The following is a 20,583-nucleotide window of genomic DNA, read 5'->3' on the forward strand; positions in this document are numbered from 1 at the left end:
ACCACTACAGAGAGCCTATAAATTATTTTTAGATTAAAGGAAGGTTTCTGAACACCAGTGCTTTACCCAGCTCTCCTAGTTTCCTTTTTGCTTCTGGGGGATATCCCTATTTCATTTCTAGGTATCCTTGGACACAATAATAGTATGCTTGAGTTAGAAAGTGTCCTGACTTGCCATCTTTTCTTTACAGTCTTTTCCATCTTCTGGGAAAAACTATGATTCCTTCTCCCCTGCTCCCAAACTTTCTATGCATCAGGACTAAATCCATGTTATTTAATCAAAGAAGATTCTAAACGAAAAAGCTATATTACTGTCAAGTTTTACTGCTACATTACAGTTAATGTCACTTTTCAAGTGAGCCAATATTAAAACACAAATTTGAGAGAACTAAATTAGTTTAAATTGACTGCAAAATGGAAATGTTACTTTCTTCTCAAATTGATCCTTTCCCCCAGGCTCTTACAAGGGCCACCAGTTGGTTGTGAAAGACTGTACTCAAATGGAACAAATGAACTCAAGATTTTTGTTGAAAAATATTCATTTACCATACTATTGGGCTTTAAAAAACCTATGGTCAAGATTTTAAAATGTGATTTGAGTATCCAACTTAAAACACCGAATAGGGCTCAATTTTCAGAGAAATGGGGTTTGGTACTTTGAGAAAATCAGAGCCTTTCAAGGTGTCTCAAGGTAGCTATTCAGAATCACTGTCACTTTTGAAAAATCTTAGCCCATACTTTTATTTTACAGTCAAACTAGCCACAAGTTTCAATGAACTTAACCTGAGCTCTTCTATGATGCCCAGATCCGTTGCCCATTCTAATGGTAATAGTAAATATTGGAAAAAGAGGAGGAAGCTCTAAAAGAAATATAAGAATCCCTAACAAAGATGCTCCTGAATACAGTAATATAATTGTCATTTTCAATGGGTAGTCTTGAAAATATCCTTGGAGAAAACTTTCAGGAATTCATCAAAACATAACCTGTTTCCTCAGTCCATCTCTCTTATGAGACATAAGCCTCTGAATAGAAAATATTGACTAACTCCCACATCTTGTCTGGTGAGATCTAATGGACAATCCTTCCAGCTGTATCCAGAGCCAGGGAATATTTTTCCAGCTTTGCAAGCGAGAGGTCAGTACAGATTCTTCTTCAACCACTCATAATGTAAATGATCAACTAAGGCGTAATTAAGCCTAAAAGGGAAACCAAGCATTTTTCTTATTCAAATTCTTGACCAGGTCTTAAGGCATATGGGTTCGAAATGTCATTTAAAAATGTATTATAGGTCAATAGACTAATAGGTTCACCTCTAATCTTTCTTCTGGCCTCTCTGCCATTGAATTTATATATATGTAATAGTATTGACATGAGTCAGAGTTCTGCTATCACACTCAAAGCATCATGACTTGTGAAGCCCTTATAAAGAGAGGATATAATCCTTGATCACTCTATTTGTAAAGGAAGTGTGATTTGGAACAGTAGCTACTCCATAACACACTCGAGAAATGGCTCTACCTCCCTCTTTTGCACTGTGTAGTTCTCAAGAACTTCTCTTTCTGATTTGTCCTGGTCTTCATTTTCTACTATTCCTGGGAAACAAGGTGTATTTATGACCTTGTCACTTCTGTCATCAGATTCCATAATACTGTCCAAGCTGATGTCTTCATAGAAGAAGAGAAGGAAGAGGGCAATTTACATTTCTGTAACCGGGATGTGACCTGTTGGTGAAAATGCACCTGAAAGCAACTTACCTTCACGCAGCCCAGAGTCCACCTACCATTAGTTCTACCCCAACAGTGATTCATAATGAAGACTTTTTTTTTGTTTTTTAAAGCTTTCTCTCTCCTTTCTTTCCCCTTTTGTCCTATACCTTGTAAAGCACTTAAAAACGTTTTTGTAAAAATAATAAATAATTGCACAACAAGAAGCAAGAGATCAGATTTTTTTTCACTTAAACTTGTCTAAGTTTTTAGATTGGGATTTTCAAAGGAACCCAAGGGAATTAGGCATCCAGCTCCCATTTAATTCAGTGAGACTTGGGCACCAAATTCCCCTGGTCTCTTTTGAAAATTCCAATCATAATTCTCTTCAAATAGACAGTGAATGATATGAAAGATAGACACCTTCTCTCTCCTTTAAGGATTTCTGTATATCAACCTTTTCTCCCATTTTTTTCATATTGTCTGGGTGACTTGCAAAATAAAACGAGGTAAAGAATCTGTAATTCTTATTGCATCGTTATTGGTCTCACATGCCATCGTCACCCACGATCATGAAGACATGTTTGTGGAAAAACTTCAACATTTCATTCTGACCTTGGCAGGTTGAAACTAATAGTTTAAAATCTAAGAGAACGGAGCCAGAAACAACTCTGTTAAACAGTGGTAAACATTCTGCAACCAGAACATACAAGAGGATTTGGAGTACTTGGCTTCCAAAGTACACAGACCTTTACCAAAATAGACTTCAAATCAAACATCCTCAGTTGTCCAGAGGTCCAGATCTCTTTATTCCATGTTATTTCTGGTATCAATACTTTTACACCTACTTCTGCACCCTTGCATTTCCTCAAAGCTATGTGGTGTTAGGGTGCAGTCGTCAACCCCAGAAGTGTTTGTATTTCACTTAAGCTATATGTATCTATATCAAAATTAGTTTTTACGAGTGATTTGTGAATCCTTTGCATGAAAAGTCCATAAATAACATTTGAGAAGAAAATCCTAGATGCTAGAATAGATTGTTTTAAAGGTGAAGACAAGAACTAACAACCACTACGTATTCTGGAAAGCAGTTTTGTCTTTGCTTAAGATTAAAGGTCAGGGCTCAGTTTTTCTAGCAATAGTTGATGACATCATTTACACCTACAGCTGAGAGCTGCACCGTAAAAATCACAGATAAAAACTATTGGAGTAAATGTTGTCCTTCATCAATTCTGAAGCTGATGTAAAATTCCATTCTTGTTTCCTATTTTAAACTAGTTAGGGTCAGAAGTCTTTGGAGAGCACGAGCCCTCCTTCCAGTGTTTATTAAATCATCCCTTTTATATTGATGTATGGCAGATATTGACTCACTGAAAAGTATTCCAAGCAAAGAGATGTTAAATGGGACTCTGATACTCTATGAAATGGACCAGAATGGAAACAAGGAAATATTAGAATTTTACCTCAATTCTGGGTATTCTGCAGGGCACCAATGTCGTCTAGGTCATAAGTCCTGCACTAACTGGTCTTAAACTGGTGTCTCTAACAATATGCTTCCCTGTGCTTTTCACTAGTCAACTAAGAAGGCAAATGTTGCATGCCCAATAAATACTTTCTTAACTATGTACTTTGCATACGGTGAAAAAAAATTGCTCTTACTCATTCTAAGATTTAACTATAAAACACATTTATTTTCTATAGAACAAGGAAACATGCATCTCCTCTGTGGTGTGCTATTTCTGTGCCAAATTTAATCTTCTGAAACTTTATTCCTTTCAACTGTAGGACTGCTCAATAAAAATTGCAGGAATATTTTCATGTATGGAAAAGTATGTCTGTTTTCTAGTTCCTTGTACTTGGAAACAGCCAAACTGTATTTCCTGAAATCTGCAAAATCTTATCTCCTCTCTCTCTTCTTCCCCCTCCCCCCCCCCCCCAAAAAAAAAGTGGGCAGACACAAAGAATGGAACATTTCAGCCTGATGGGGTTAAAGTTCCTGAAAGTTGAGTGACTGGAAACAAGGGATTAGAATGGAAAACAAAACAGAACAAAAACAGACTCCAAGGAGAAACTGCTGAACTTGAAGTAATATGCAAATTAGACACCATCAATTTAGGCTTAAATAGAGACTGGGAATGACTGAGCCATTACACACATTGAATCTATTTCCCCGTGTTAAGTATTCTCACACCTCTTGTCAAACTGTCTGTAATGGCCTATCTTGATTATCACTACAAAAGTTTTTTCTCTTAATTAATTAGCCTCTTAGAGTTGGTAGGACAACTCCCACCTTTTCATGTTCTCTGTATGTATATATATCTCCTCACTATATGTTCCATTCTATGCATCCGATGAAGTGGCCTGTAGCCCACAAAAGCTTATGCTCAAATAAATTTGTTAGTCTCTAAGGTGCCACAAGTACTCCTGTTCTTTTTGTGGATACAGACTAACACGGCTGCTACTCTGAAACCTGTCAGAATGGAAACAGTTATCCAACTTTAACTGTAGCAGTGGCTGCTGCTGCTCCATTAAACCTACTAAAATTTGGGGAATTAACAATCCAGTGTCTGTGGTAACTTTTAACTCTGTCTCATTAGAGATATGCTTTGATAGATATTTAATTGCATTCACAAAACACTTAGCAATGTGACATACAAATGATCATGTATATCTTAAAATATGGTTTAACAATGCTAATGGTGCATTGTTATAAATTGATGAATGAATTTATATGTCCTGTTTTTATAAAGCCATAGCTAAACTGACAGTGGTTAACAATAAAATGTTATAATTACAGGTACTTGAGTAACTAAGTTCACATATAGTAATTTTTAATAGTATCTGCTGGAAGTTTAAAAAAATTACTACCCATCCTAAGTTTTGGTGATATATTGGCCAGTTTATCATTATGTAGTAATGTAAATTGACGTTTGATTATCATACAGATGTGCTTGTGCATATATGTGCATACGTTAAGCTCACAAGCAAAAACGGTTTAAAAATAAGCTTTATGCTTGAAAGTGTGTTTTCAGTGGAATCTAGCTAAAACATCAAGAATTGTAACTTTGTTTATGAAACCTTATATAACTGCAGAAGACAAAATCCTAAACAGTAAATCTGGAAATGAATAGTTAAGGGATTTACTACTTTACTTAACTCATCTTTATCCCACCTAACTTATATTGTGCACCCAACCTTAATTTTGATCCATAACATTGTAAAAATATATTTAAAGTTCAAAATTCCTATATTAATAGTACTATATCTTATTCAGAGGATCAATTTCCAATTCACTATAACATTAACATACCCACTGTTACTCACTACCAAAATCCCTACCCGCTAGGTACTACACAAAATAGAGATAAAAATATAGACTTACAGCTTTTATGTCAGTGTGTGTGTAAAATCTATGTGTTTGGCTTAACTGGTAGACATTTACCTCCTTGAGCCAGGAATTCTGATATACCCAACATTCCACTCCTGTCTAATAAACAGTTGTATAAATTGCTGGCCATCTATGTCTTCTAGTAGCTGTCTACAAACCCACTGCCAGTTATTTCTTTAGAGCAATTGGTAGAACTCTATCCTATGAATCTGAAGGTGTGGCGTCAAACCCTGTTTGTGATACATGCTGGAAAAAATAGTCTCTAATTATTTGATTGCATACTATCATAATGCATATTCTCAAGAGAGCAGAATTAAGGTTACATAGGTAACCTTAATTTTGGCATTTCCCATCTTTGAGTGCCTGACTTTGCAATCTTAATATTCTTAACATATTTTGTGGTTGAAATATATCCAGGGGATCCCCTCTGATTAGCATTTATTTGGAAACAGTAAAAGGATAGGTTCTGTGCATCACCACTAGGTCGATTATCTGTGCCTTGGATTTTTCTGTTCTTGTTATCTTGACATCTGGTAAATTGCTCAATCAGACACAATTTTCCTATCATATATAGTTTATTAATGAACTAAAATGAATAATCACAATTATGTAATATTAAACAAATCAAATAAATCTAATTATCTGTTTATCTAATTAAACAATGCCAAATAGGATAACAATTGCTTGTAACTCTTTTAATCTTGTAAAATGGCAGTCTTTGTTTAGCTGTCAGTCACAAAATAGGAGGGCATTTCCACTCTCAGTCCCAATTTATATGATTTTATGTTTGTCAAAAGACTCACACCGTGAAGATCAATTCACTTCCATGTTAAACATAAAACAATTAAGGTAAAGAGAACAGTTCATCAGGATTTAAGCACATAATCTTAATCCATAAAATTTACATGTGAGATTAGTTTATTTATTTATTTTTTTTAATTAGAAAAGGTACTTAATTTAATTTTTGTTTCTGTGGCTGACTTTAGGAGTTGTCCCTACGTGGGTTTACAAATAATCACACACACACTTACTTAACTGTGCCTAATAAGGAGAGAACACCAGACCACCTAGGAGTGTTGTCCTGCTGGAAAAAAAAAATCAAAACGTGTGAAACATATAGAAGATGATTTACATTGTTATGGTTTCATGCATCTTCAGGAAGCTAATAATGATTAGCTGGTAACATTTTCAACACAGCTTGTTAATGTTGATGGGAAATATTAGAAGCTGATTCCTCGTGGCTATCAAGTCTTAGATTTTACAAGTTATTGGACTCCTGCCCCTTGGTTGGTTGCCAGGCAGGGAATGGAGAAAACATAGTTCTTGGCCAGCATGGACTGGCGTCATATAGCCAGAAGCAATATAGTCTCCTTTTCTTCCAGGTCTTAAAGATGACAGCCTGGCTGGCTTCTCCTCACAAAAACCTATCCTTAGAAGTTCTTTGGCAAGTCAGAATGTGGCACTGTCACTCTGAAGTCACTGACATCACCCAGTGAGGATTGATTGGGTCAACTTTATGCAAATGAAGAGCTTTCCCATTACAGTAAATGTTGGCTTGGAAAGTCCCACAATTAGTTTATTTTATTTTGGAAATAAATGGGCAGACAGTCATTCTACAGAACAAAAAAGTAGCTTAAAAGTCTCATAAAGTAGCTTAAAATTTTCAAAAATAACTCCAGTGCAAAGTTGATCTTAAAAGTTAGAATTAAAATTATTCTTCAGACATACTGGACCTTCCTTATTTCACAGTTGCTGCTGGCAGTTTAACTTTAGACAGCATTTTTTATTCAAAAATCTGGGCGAAAGGTAAAACTATAACTGTAAAAAATAGTCTTTTTAAACAAAATTCCCAGTTGTTGGTAAAGTAGTTATATAGGCTCTGTTGTGATTACAAGTGGATGCCTTGACATATTGCTAATGGTCTGTGAAGATCACCAGTTTGAATCCAGCTTGGCTCTGTAGGGACTGAAAGTTACCGTATAATGGATGTTGTGTGACTCTGTGTTCCAACTCCTAAATCATAAACTCATCATTTTGCTTTTTACTGACAGATTCAGATAAGCCAGGAACTGCATGGGCAGCTATTTACCTGTAAAGAAAGTAGCTCCAGATCCGATTGAGGCATGTTAGCAGGGCAATGTATATGAGACGCTTACCCTGCCACTGTGCTATAGATAAGCGGAGGACTTCATTTACCAGGGCTGGAAACTTGTAGCAGTGCTAAATCTATATACATTTTTTAAGATGAAGTTTATAGTTCTATGCACAATATTGGTAAATATACACATTATTTAATGGACTGATTTACATGAAGTGTTTGTGTGACGATGACTAAGTGTCCCTAACGTTTTCCCCGAAATGTCAAGTTGCTCTAAAAAGTGTGTGTACATTAAAGAGGTGACTGTAGAGACTCCATAATGAAGTCTGCAATGAGATTTGAAATGATAGGGGAGATTAAATCCATTTTCTTGTATGTTCGGTATTTCACTACTGAGCTTGGTGTCAACACCCCTTCCTAGACTTAAGATAGAATTTTCAGGAAAGTTAAAAGTAAATCTGTTCACTAGCTCACGTTGGCAATCAAAAATTATTTCTTTTTTTGAAATTTAAACTTGCAGTCTCAGCTCCTTTTCCGTTTCCTCTAAGTCAGTGGTTCCCAACCTTTTCTCTGCCATGGCACACCTTGAGCTCCAGGGGCTCGTCCTCATTCTGGCTGGCAGCTGACAGTGGATAGGGGAGGGGCAGAGGAGGCGACCCGTTGCTCACACAGGAGGGGAGGGGGGAAGAGAGGGAGCTTGAGCTCTGATTGCTCTGCCCCTGGAGGAGCTGGGGCAGTGAGGCAGCTTCCCCCCCACCCCCCTTTGTTCTCACTTGCAGTTTTTCAAAAAATTCTGCAGAACACCTGTTTGGACGTGACGGCACACCAGTGTGCCTCGGCACACCAGTTGGGAAACATTGCTCTAAGTATGATAAGTGTCTTGGATGTGACACTTAAAACTTCAGGTCCATGTATCTCTTTTAGATACAAACTAATTATGACAGGATCCCCGAGGTGCACCCAGGGACCGTGGGACTGCTGTGCCCCTTAACTCTTTCCAGTCTGGGCTGTGTCTCAATGCCTTGCTAGTGACAAGCAGCAAGCCCCTCCAGGCGCTATGATCACTCAGCACAACTGCATGTAGAGCCCCCCCACCCCAGCTAGGTTACATGAATCCTCCCTGAGCCACTCATGAATCACACAGAGAAAGGCACCAGCCAAATCCCCCCGGCTCCTAGCACTGCCTCAGGAATATATCATCTTGCATTGCTCAAGATGAGCAGTACAAATTTATTAATTGGTTCACCACTTCATCAGTAGAAAGTGGATATATATACCAGCCTTTGCAAACCTGAGCACATTTGCCACACACTTCAGGCAAACTCACTGGTAAAGATAAACAGTAAAATAAGCTTATTGACTATAAACGATAGATTTTAAGTGATAGGCAAAAAGTCAGAGTTAGTTACCAAAATAAAATAAAATATAAGCACGCAGTCTAAACTCTCAATTCTATTAGATTGGGCAACATCTAGATTAAGCAGTTTTTCTCACCCCACTGGATATTGCAGTTCATAGTACACAGATTTCACCCTTGAAACCTGGGCCAGTCTCCTCTGTTGGAGTCTTAAGTCTTCTCAGTGTCCTTGTTGCTTGCAGCATAGGTGGGGGCAGGGGAGGCCAAGCATGTGGCCGCTGTCTTCTGTTTTATACCCTTAGTCCATGTGCTTGTAGAACACAAGTACAGGCATGTTTCATGGGCATTGCTGAGTCTCCAGGCAAGGTTGAGCAATTCTCCTGGTGTGGCCTCATGCAGGTGAGTCATTGCATTGTAGCTCCCTTGCTGGACAATTGCTGGTGATGTCTGTTCAACAGCACCTACCTTGCTGTTGGTTACCTCCCTTGTCAATCTGGGTGCCTCCCAAACCCACAGCATATTTTAGTGAAAACCATACAACACAATTTTTATAATTTCAAATGCATTGGCAATACACATATTTAGATTTGATCTGCTGAAAGACACTATTCTAACCTTTCTCCTGATATCTCACATGGCATGCTTTATATGCAATATCACAATTAAATACAGATGAGGAATGTGGGGGTTAACAAGACGCTCCCCCAATGTATAGTAGGTCACACTAATTTTATTTAACTATTAGATATTTGCATTGTTTGGTTTCAGATTGAAAACTTGTAATAAATGTTATGGTATTAATCATGGTCAGTTATTTTAGTTATGCTTAATGCATTTTCACTAGTGACTTTTTTCTATATCTTAATGTCAAACAGTAAAAATTCAGTTTTCATCTAAAGAATAGCTAACTCTTTAGGATATCTTTTGAAGACTTCCGTGTGCAGTATTAATATAATAACTTATCTCCACAGTTGCCTCATTCTGGGAACCTATTTGTACGTGGGAGAGATCCTATTCCCAATTTCAGGCTCTTTATCAGACCTATTAAAATTAATTATCCATATTAAGAAATATGCTGGAATATTTAATTTACAATCTTAACAGGATCATTTAATTACGCATCCAGTATAATACAGATGTTTGTAACGTAGTGCCTGACAAAATTAATTTTTATGTTTCTATTCAGCTGAAAATGTGAATCTTGATTTATTCAGACTGCTGAATACAGGGGGGAAAAAATCCCAAATTTGACTCTTTTGTCCTTTCTGTGTGAGGAGGTCAGTTAGAAGAAATTGAGGTTATTTGAGTTCACCAGTTGTAATTATCAGATTTTAGCCGATGAACTAATATCAACTGTTATATTTGTGCATATGTACAAGAGAATTATAGTTAAGATTGAGATGGTAAATTGTAACTCAAGAGAAACAATAGGTGAAAGTAAAGTTTTTTTAATAGACAGGTATTCTTCCAGGGCATAACCCTTGCCCAAACTACACAGAAGTTGCTATAGACCTAGGTAATGGAGGCTGAGCAAATATGGGTAAGGGAACTGCAGGGCATTCACTGTAGGAGGAAGAAAGAGAAAATGTTTGTTACAGTGGGTCATTTGTATCACAACATAGCAAGGAGATGTCTAATTTTTTTAATTTAATTTTCAGATTAAATCTTCAATTACATCTCAGTTTTTCACAGTAACGTTAAATTAAGTTGCCATAAGAAAGTTTTACTGATGGAGTACATTTTTGTCTAACATAGATTGCTCTGACCTCAGAACACTTACAAAATTGGATTTTTTTAATTCTTCAACAAAAAAGGAAAAGTGACAGTTCATGCTAGTAATTTTTTTTTTTTCCAAATTTAGCTATTTCCAACATGAAGTTGGCCCATTGTTCATTGCTTGGTATTATTCTGGGCTTTGGGATTAGCTGTTTTCTTTCTAAAGCAGCTCTGACTTCTGAGTTGGCTCCAGGACGGTCTCTGCAGCCTGTATGATTGAGAGCCACATGTTCCGGATGATCTGTCATCTATTGGTTGCATTTAACATGGCTTTTATTGAGGATGTGTATGATTCTCTGTTCTTTGGATCTGATCCCTGACCCTCTTGGTTGCTTAAAAGAAAGCAAGTGGTTGTTTTGCCCTTCATAGGAATTATCAATACCTTGCTGAAGGAGTGAAAGGTCCTGACTATTCTTAAACAGGCAACTTCAAGAACTCAGTTTATGCTAAATAAACAGAATGTTTCTAATCTTTGGGAGGGGATTAAGCCCCAAGGAGTTTTATGCATCTAATAGACTTAAAATAGTAGCATATGTATAGCACACCCATCAGTCTCTTAAATTGTTGCTGGTTATTCAGCATCATGGAGTTCTGTGTATAGATTTGGAAAAGTGATGACAGTACTTTTGAGAAGGGGTGGGTGTGTGGGTGTGGGTGTGTGGTGTTCAGTGAAATTCCAAGTGATAATAATTTTGGCTATTGTAGAGATTACTTTTAACTAACAGATTACTAAATGGTATGTAACTGAATATTGAGTACATTTTACCTAGCGAGAGCTTTGGAATTTTCCCATCCTGTAGATGTGTCTTTTGAAGATGGGATTTGTTTGGAATTGGGAACAGGGATAATACTAAACAAATAATTCAGCTTAGTAACAATGATCATTTGGATGATCCTTTTAGATGATGCTTTTCCACAGTGAGTTGCACATATTTTTCCTTGTGAACATTAATTTTTATCTTGTCCAGAAAATAGCAGTGGGGGAGGAGGTTAAACTGATTAGGCTTTTCAGATCTGGTAAAAGTTAGATTTCATGATAATACAGGCCTGAAGCCAGTCAACTATTTAACGTGCCAAATACTGTAATTGTAATTTTTGGCAGAATTGAAACACTGACATTTCTCCTGGCTTGCCCCTATTTACTTCTTAGCCTGTTGCATCAGGGAAGACCTTTTAGGCTGGCCTGTTGTTTCCTTAATCTGTCTGTGATTGAGATGAGCCACAGTACATAATTGCTACAGCCATTCAGTGGTTGATTACGTAGGTATACCATTGTTAAAATGATTGAACATTTTCTAACCATAATTGAGTTCACCTTCCAGCGGCTTTGAACAACATCTGTTTTTTCATGTATTAAAATGGGATCATCATTCCCTTTTCCCCCACAATATATCATTAAACTTTATCTCCTGTTGAGAAGTATCATTTAAAATGGTAAGTGAGAGACCATGCAGAGTAAGGTGGAGAGGTTTCCTTCAGTGCCAAATGCTTCTAATAATTGTTTTGAAAACTGAATGAATTTCATATTTTCAAACTCAATATTTTTATTTTGAAAGTTCACTTTAATACATACTTTGTAAAAATTTACAAAGGACAGTGTTATTCAATCCATGACTCATATAAAACACATTGGTTTCTGCTGGCTGGCAAAGAGAGGGAAGAAGCAAGACATCTCTGCTTTCTGTTAGCAGGTGAAATTAGAATTTTTGAGAAACTGCATTTCTTATCATCTGTTGGAACTCCATCCTTTTCCATGAGGTGTTGGGTAAACTGCTTTCTGTTGTTACATGCAACACTCTCCTCATTTGATGAGCTGAGGTGGAGACAACCATCCATTTCACACTCTGAGCCACAAGTTAAAGGGAATCTCTGTATGTTTTAATTTTAAACAATCAGGAGCCTGGAATTTCTCACAGAGTATCTATGCAAAGATAAAATGACCAGAACAAAAGTTCATTATTATACTTAGGACTCTAGATATAACTCTAATATCAAGCAACTTCAAAGTGTGGGGAGAGCAAACAATCATTTGAAAGGCTAAAAGTTTGTATATTGGGTTTGAAATCTAATCTTAAATTTACCCTTCCATTTCTACAAGATCAATAAAAAATAATAATTAAAATATGCACACAATGTTAAAATAAAATTATATTTCCTTTAATACAGTGTTTCCAAAGTGTTTTGCATGTACCCTTGTAGATTTGTGAAGCACTAGCTGGAGATGAGGGAGTATGGACTGACCTCTCAATTGTACTCCCGAGTCCCATATTTCATTTTCAGTCCCAGATTTCATAGTCCTTAAAAACAAATAAAGTTAGTTTCTGGCTGTTCTGGTTGCTAAGAAAACCTTCAAAATGAGACATTTTTGTAACAAATGCAGGGATCTCTGCCTGAGTTTGCAGAGAGCCTGAAATGAAACTTTGAGGTGTGAACTGCCCTATTCTTTTCTATCAGTGCTAACTCAGATGCCAGTAATAGTAGTTTAAATGTCAGCATTGTTAATAATGTTACTGCTTATTAAAACATGTAAGAAAGGAGAAAACTATGTATGAAAATCTGAGTGCTTGCTAAACAACAAGCTCTTTCATCCTACCGCTAACTAATTTAAAAGTACATTGGGTTGTTTGGTATAAAGAAAAAATTTCCACTTAGATGTAACAAATATAAAACAATCACTAGTAAGTAAAACTATTGGAAACTTGAAAATCTTCTTCCACTTTACATAAATAATTTTATGCAAGCGTTTCTTAACATCCCATATTGAATATACTTTATTCTTTAATTAAACATGTAAAGATGTATTTTAAGATGTAGCTTAATTTAATAAAAAATCTAAATTATGGGTATGTTTTTAACATATGGTAGGACTGAAGGGAGCACAGTAGTTTTCATTTTCCTGAAATTTTCAGAAGTTTGACAAATGCTCTTTATTAATATAGATCAACAATTTGCATATTTCTGCATAAATATGATAACTTGGCACATAACACATATGAAGTCAAATAATGCTCCCTGGAATTACTATCCGTGAAGTGATACTTAACACTTTCCTTAAAAGACTTTGGGCCCTTAGAAACCCACGTTACAACAAGTGTAGCATCAACTCCCTGCTGTTCACACTGACAGAGCCTCGTTATGGGCTGGCATAGAGTCCACCCATGATGCATAAACCCTATCTGTCAATGAGTCAGAATAGCTTTTGTTAACACAGTCAGGAAACTGGACTCAATAGTACATAGTCAAAATGAAACAATGTAACTTGATTTTTTTTTTTTTTTGCATTTTATTAGAAAATGTCTTTTACACTAAATTTTCATAGAGTAATCATGAATTTTTTTTTAAACTTGCTTAATTTCAGGAGTTTTGCCAGCTTAATTTTTATTCATTGGGGGGGGGGGGGAAACCCCTACAAATATTTTTTCTTAGCTCTGGTATTACTGCTTGTCCTATTAGTGAATAATTCTCTGTATAGACACCAGAATAGCTCATGGCCCTAGTTGAAGGGTGGAAGGGTTCCAGAGCTCGTGCGCCAGCCCAAGCTCGGAAGTCTCCACAGCAGTGAAACAGCCCCACAGCCCAAGCCCTGAGAGCCCGAGTCGGCTGGTATGGGCCAGGCATGAGATTTTCTTTGCAGTGTAGACATACCCTCAGAGGTCGGGGCAAAGCATCTACCACTGTGTGGATTCTCCCTTCCCACTCCATCAGTGGGGGTGCCACTACTGGAATACTGCATCCAGTTCTGCTGTTTACATTTTAAAAAGGATGTTGAATAATTGAAGAGGGTGCAGAGAAGAGAGAGAAACAGTTTGAGGCCTGGAAAAGTGCCTTACTGTGAGACTTAAGCTCAATCTGGTTAATTTATCATAAAGAAAATGAGAGGTGATATGAGGTGTAGGTGGGTAAGTTTTTGTGCCGGAGGTCAGACTACATGATCATGATGGTCCCTTCTGGCCTTAAAGTCTATGTTTAGTGTATAAGTATTTTCACAGGGAGACTATAAAGCACTATAGGGTTCTTTAATGTAGCAGAGAAAGGCATAACAAGAACCAATGGCTGGAAGTTAAAGCCATACAAATACAAATTAGAAATAAGGTACAAATTTTTAACAGTGGAGGTTCATTGGGACAAACTACCAAATGAAGTGTGGAGTTCTCCAGCTTTTGATGTTTTTAAATCGAGACTGGATGCCTTTATGAGTTAATCAAATACGAGTTATTGGGCTCAGTACAGGGGTAAATGAGTGAAATTCTATGGCCATTTTATACATGTGGGTAGACTAGAGAGCCTAATGATTCCCTCTGACTTTAATATATGAATATAATGCTGTAGTTATGACTGAGAGCTACCCTCACTGCTCTGAAGAGTTGAAGATGGTGGACTTCTCCATTCTCTTCCCTTTGTGGAATTCTCCAACAACAACTCTTATTACTCAGGCTGGGCTCTGAGAGGATTTTTTTTACATAAGTGCCTGCCTATCGATTTATTCTAGGGTTTTTTTCACAATCAAAGTGAAATTAACTGGACTTGTTTATCAATTACATAGGTTTGTCTCTGGTCCTCTGGCATCACATTTGTTCTCCACAAACTTGGTCATACGACCTCTGACAGTTTCACGTTTTCATCTGCTTGTTAGTTCCTTTAGAAATTGTAGGTAAATGTTAAATGGCTTTGCTGACATGAATGGAAGGGTGCATAGCTCACATGATGACTTGAATATTTAGCATCAAGTACAAAGCGCATCTTATTTGAAAAGTTTGCTTATGTGGATATTTTCTAAAATATTACTGACTTGTAAATATGAAATGGAGTTTAAAAATGTCTTTCAGCCAATGGTAATGACAACAAGAAATTCAAAGCAGAGGATAAAATGGATGGGGCTCCTTCTCGTGTTCTTCATATCAGGAAATTGCCTGGTGAAGTGACAGAAACAGAAGTTATTGCTTTAGGCTTACCTTTTGGTAAGGTAACCAACATCCTGATGCTAAAAGGAAAAAATCAGGTATTCTTCTTGTTTCAGAGTTCCATTTATAGTACAATGATTAAGTATTTTTTAATTCCAAATATACTGGTAAAATCTTACTGAGATAAATCCGGATGTAATGGTAAATAATTAAAATGAAAAGCCTTGCATTCTTTCAATTTGCATTCCTCTTTCATGTGCTCCATACTATTTCTAGTCTATTTTATATTAGAAAGCAGTGAAGGGCTAATAGTTCAGAGCAGATGACACTCAAAAAATATGGCTTTCAAGCTAACTGTTTAGGCCAACCTCTTCAAAGGTATCGTTTTATGTGCACAAACCCCAGTTTGCTAAACTGGGCAGACTTAAAATGATGTCTTTGAAGATATGGGGTTTATTTGCCAACTACAGACCCATTCCAGAGAGCTTAGTTTTGTTTGTTTGTTTGGGTTTTTTGGGGGGCAAAACATGAAAACTAGAAATCTTATCAGATCCCTTCATTATGTGAATGTGTTTTATTCTAGCAATACAAAGTGTAAATAGTGTGTAAATACTATTTTTTTTTTTTTTTAATTCTTACATTATAGGCTTTTTTGGAGCTGGCAACAGAAGAAGCAGCTATCACTATGGTTAATTACTATTCTGCTGTGACACCTCATCTTCGTAACCAACCCATCTATATTCAGTATTCTAATCATAAAGAGCTAAAGACTGATAATACACTAAATCAGGTATATTTACTGTTATGGAGTATAACGAATGCATACAATAGCAAATTAAGCTTAGCATACATTCAACTATACACTATGTAGCCATGAATATATTTTTGTATAAACTAAACTTTATTTCTAATAGCTGCAGTTTATTGAGATATTATAAAAGACATAGAGTTTGGAACTGTACATGTTGCAATTACATGTTAGAATTTTATTAATGTATTTCATGGTTAATTGTTTCTAATTAAATTTGAATTTTTTTCATAAAATAAGTCTTAATATTGACTCTTGGTTTAGAAGTTACATGACTAAAACTTTAAGTTTCTTGCTTCTGGCACATTTGAGAGTTCAGTACCATATGGAATTGCCCCATCACTAATGCAGAGTCCTACTCCCAGTGTTTTGAATCATAAATTCGATAGTATTGATAACCTCAGTTTGTTTGGTCTGCTCTTCCCACTGGACAGTTCCTGAAGAAAAATGCATTAATGATCACCCTGGGAAAAATGTATTCAGTAACTGAGAATTTTGTTGTTTGATCTTGGATGTGTGTAGAACCGATTATTCTTTCAAAACAGTTGTAATACATTTTTTTTAATAGAACTTGGAACTGTTTCAACGATAACATAGCAGGGGCGGTAAAGGTCTTCTTAGTATTTGAGGTTGCTGTATCCTACAAAGAATGGGGAAAAGAAGCATTGACCCTTCACTGTTCAAATGTTAATATATTCATGTTCATTCTTGTGTTCCCTTTTCGATCAGACTAATGCTGTCTGTTGTGACAATCTACAGTTTCTATTACTCTCTATTATACTAGAAATGACTTTAAGTCATTTCTAGTATAATAGTGTGTTAATGGCAAATTATTTTTTTTATTATGTTTTTAAGAGAAGTTTTCTGGAACCCTCTGGTTGATATTTTTGCTTTCTGCTAAAATTTAGTTCAGTATTAATTTCCCTGCCTGGCACTACAAACATACTAGATCTTTTGGAGCTCTGAGTATTCTCCTATCCATTAAAGAAATATTTTAAATTGTACGTTTAAAAAGTGCCAGCTGTAAGAAATGGGTACTTAAAGGTAAATAGAATGAAGTTTGTAAAGGGAATAATAAAACATGCCACCAGCGTGGGCAATAAGTGGTGGATTCATGTACAACTTTAAACAATAGGAACACTATCAGTCATGTATTTGCCTTTCATTTTCTTTGGGGTCCTGTGGCAATGTCAGCCTTTTGGCAGTATCCTTGCTTCCATACCACCTTTGTTTTAGCACTAAGTTGGCTCAGTCTTGCAAGCACCCTTATTTTAACCATTTTTTATTTATAATAAATTAATTGACAGTACAATGCTGTAAATATTCTGTGACATCACCAGCCTGATGGAGAAATATACAGAGCAGGAGCCAGTTGGCTATGATGGGGATGGACAGTGTAGTAATGTGCTGGAAAACTAAAAAGGAGTTATTCGCGGGTCATGTGCAGAATATCCCATTAAGTCTGGTCTGGTGGGGCATTCACCACATAATTTTGTTACCAAAATTTGAAGGTTACATTTGAAAGCTAGCCGGTTTCATTTTTAAAATGAGCCTTTCCTTACATTCGAGACAGAGAAATGCAAAGAAAATGAGGGTCAGTAGATTCATTGCAAAGATGAAATATGAAAAAGGTGAAAAGTACAAATGGTTAAGCTAAAGGGATGAGAGAGGGAGCTGTAATTAGAAAAGATGGGGTACCTTAAACAGCCAAGTTTTTGAACTCTGAAAGTAAAAACAAGTTGCATTTATGACTCTATGAATTTCCCATGATTGGTTGTCAGCAACATGGTTATTTATGAAAAAGTCTAATCACAATAGGTTTATGCCTGACTAAAAGAATAGATGTAAAAGTCATTTGAATGTTTCATGTCATTTTAATAATTTTGTAAAGATATTTTGTCCTAAAAGACATGTAAACAGAACAACAAAATAACATTAAAGTTCAGATTTAAAACAAACATTTTTTACCTTGTGTGCTGCAGTACCTAGGCACAACTAGGTGAGTTAAGAACAGAATGACTGCCATAACTGTGAATCTCCTTGATTGTCAGTTTGTCAGAATGAAATGTTTTAATATAGACTTTGTATTTTTATAAGCTTATGTATTATGATGTTCCTAGGATCAAAGGTGAAATAGTCAAATGTGGTAGAAACTTGAAAAGAAATCCATTTTATGTAATACTTCATAAGTTAAATATGCAGCTGATTTTGCCTATTCAACATTACATTTTCTCAAACACCTTCAAAAGTAGGGTTTCTATACAAATATTAAAAATTAAACTGAATTTTTTCCTCCTCCAAAACAATCCATTGTTCTTGTAATTTCTAAGCTGTAGGCCCTACACTGCAAATGCTTATTCCAACAACCATGCTTGCTCTGGTATGCAGTCCAGTTGACCTTAGTGCAATTAAATGTAAGGAATAAGCACACACTGAAGAAAGAGTGTTTTCAGGCTCTGATGTAGAAAGCCAGATCAGACCAATCCTTCCTTACTTGAATAGTCCTGATTGAGCTCACTTGTGTGAGTAAAAGTTTGTTGTACAACCTAAGGACCAGAACTTGCAAAAACTTTTCCCCAGATTATTCTCAGACATACATTTTAATTGACACATTACTATTTATTTAAAAATTAGAAGACTGAAACAATGAAGTAACTCAACCAAATGTTTGATTGGGTTAAAAGTGATGTATTTCATGTGTTTTTAAAAAGAAATTAACATTGTCTTCAAAATATTTTTGTCAGAGTAGCATTAACTAATACTTGACATGATACAGTAAACTTTCTTGTCCCAAGTAGTGTTCACCAGGTCTTTTTTTCTTACTTTCCTTATTCCTTAATTCGTTTCAGTGTGAGGAATATCATGTAAGTTGTGGGATCTGCAGTTGTGTATTGTCTCTGGTAATACCTTTAGAATATGCAGTATGCATTCATATGTCGATGATTGATTTATTTATTTTCCTGGCATGCACACTTTTGTCTTTTCTGTTGTGTATTGTTTCACTTCTTAAAGGTACTATAATAAAACATATGAAATGAAAACCATCTTTTATGCATTTTTTCCTCAGAAAATCATCTAACCCTTTTAAAATTTGATCAATTGGCAATAGAAGTAGTTATGTAGATGTGTGCTCATGTGTTGTTACTATGTGATTATCGTAAGAATTTTTAAAACTGTGCTTGTTGCTTTAAGAAACTCTTGGGATTTTTGTTTTTAAAGAGGATGGATAATACAAACTGTAGTTTGCTTATCTGTGACCACTTCATTCTGACTTTGTTCAGTTACTGTGTATTATTTCATTAAAACACAAATTGGAATATTTTTGAAGTACCATACTTGCATTATCTTTTCCTATCAGAACCTTTTGCTTAATATTTCACTATTGTTTTGATTAACTCTAATATGAATTTTGGAAATATTAAAAAAAAAACTTCAGTTATTCAGTAAATCACATTATGATTCTGTAGTTTTGTTTTTTGTTGTTGTTTTACTCCTCATTGTAACCTGTGGAAATATTCTTCTGAAATCCCCCAAAAGCTCACTTTTGTCCTACTAGTAGAGCACCATACTTGCTGCTAGAAAGGCCAGATATTGGCTTCGTTTGAAGCCACTTCCTGTTGTTCAGTAAGAACCAATCATTATTTTCAGTGCTACTGCCTTCTCCCCTGGTAGTAGATTATGGTGGTTTCCATTATACTACCCTAATTTGGCATTGCACTTTATTGTCTAGATCTAGTAGATAGTTTAGTTTTGCTGCCATACCACTGAAGGAATATCTAAAATGTTTATCATTCTATTGTTACGTCAGTAGGTATATTTTTAAAGAGGTGAACTTTTATTGTGCCAAAGGTAACTGAATATATATTGGTAGTAACAATATGAATATATCTATAAGCTTCTGAACCTTTTTTCTTGAAATACTTTGTTTATAATACATATTTTTTCTTTTTATTTAGCGGGCTCAAGCTGTTCTTCAGGCAGTGACAGCAGTACAGACAACAAATACTCCCATTAGTGGAACTACTGTTAGTGAGAGTGCCGTGACTCCAGCTCAGAGTCCAGTACTTAGAATAATTATTGACAACATGTACTACCCTGTAACCCTGGATGTTCTTCACCAAGTAAGCCAGTTGTCTATGTAACTTTAGTTTATATGATTTGTAATACATTTCTATACATATAGTCTTGTTATTTTTGACAGATATTCTCTAAATTTGGTGCTGTGTTGAAAATAATCACATTCACAAAGAATAACCAATTTCAAGCTTTACTGCAATATGGTGATCCAGTAAATGCACAGCAAGCAAAATTGGTAAGTACAAAATTACTTTTGGACTAGTGATATCCTATGGTGATGGAATTATTATTATTTGTGCAGGATATTACTATGACATTGATTTAACCATACATTCCTTTATTAAATCTGAAGGCCAAATGGTATTTATACAATTGCTCTAAACTTGCCTAAAACGCATAAATAATAAGCAGTTTTGTTACTGTTTGGATGTAGTAAACATTTATAAGCATTTGAGTAAGATATTTGCAAATGGGC

At 35.8% G+C, this 20,583-nt stretch overlaps 1 protein-coding gene across 3 annotated transcripts in view; it reads left to right on the top strand.

Moving 5' to 3' along the window:
* PTBP2 (polypyrimidine tract binding protein 2) overlaps nt 1-20,583 on the top strand; it is an 83,241-nt gene that overhangs the window by 27,007 nt on the left and 35,651 nt on the right. For 2 of the 3 annotated variants that reach the window (XM_065409029.1, XM_065409030.1), the window contains exons 4-7: nt 15,149-15,321; nt 15,870-16,013; nt 19,988-20,152; nt 20,233-20,343. In XM_065409029.1, coding sequence (XP_065265101.1) covers nt 15,149-15,321; nt 15,870-16,013; nt 19,988-20,152; nt 20,233-20,343 — 593 coding nt within the window. Of the gene's footprint in view, nt 1-15,142; nt 15,322-15,869; nt 16,014-19,987; nt 20,153-20,232; nt 20,344-20,583 lie in introns of those variants that run through there. The other variant, XM_065409031.1, reaches the window with a different exon arrangement.

Source organism: Emys orbicularis, chromosome 8 (genome assembly GCF_028017835.1).
Source record: "Emys orbicularis isolate rEmyOrb1 chromosome 8, rEmyOrb1.hap1, whole genome shotgun sequence".
In the NCBI taxonomy this organism is placed as follows: Eukaryota; Metazoa; Chordata; order Testudines; family Emydidae; genus Emys; species Emys orbicularis.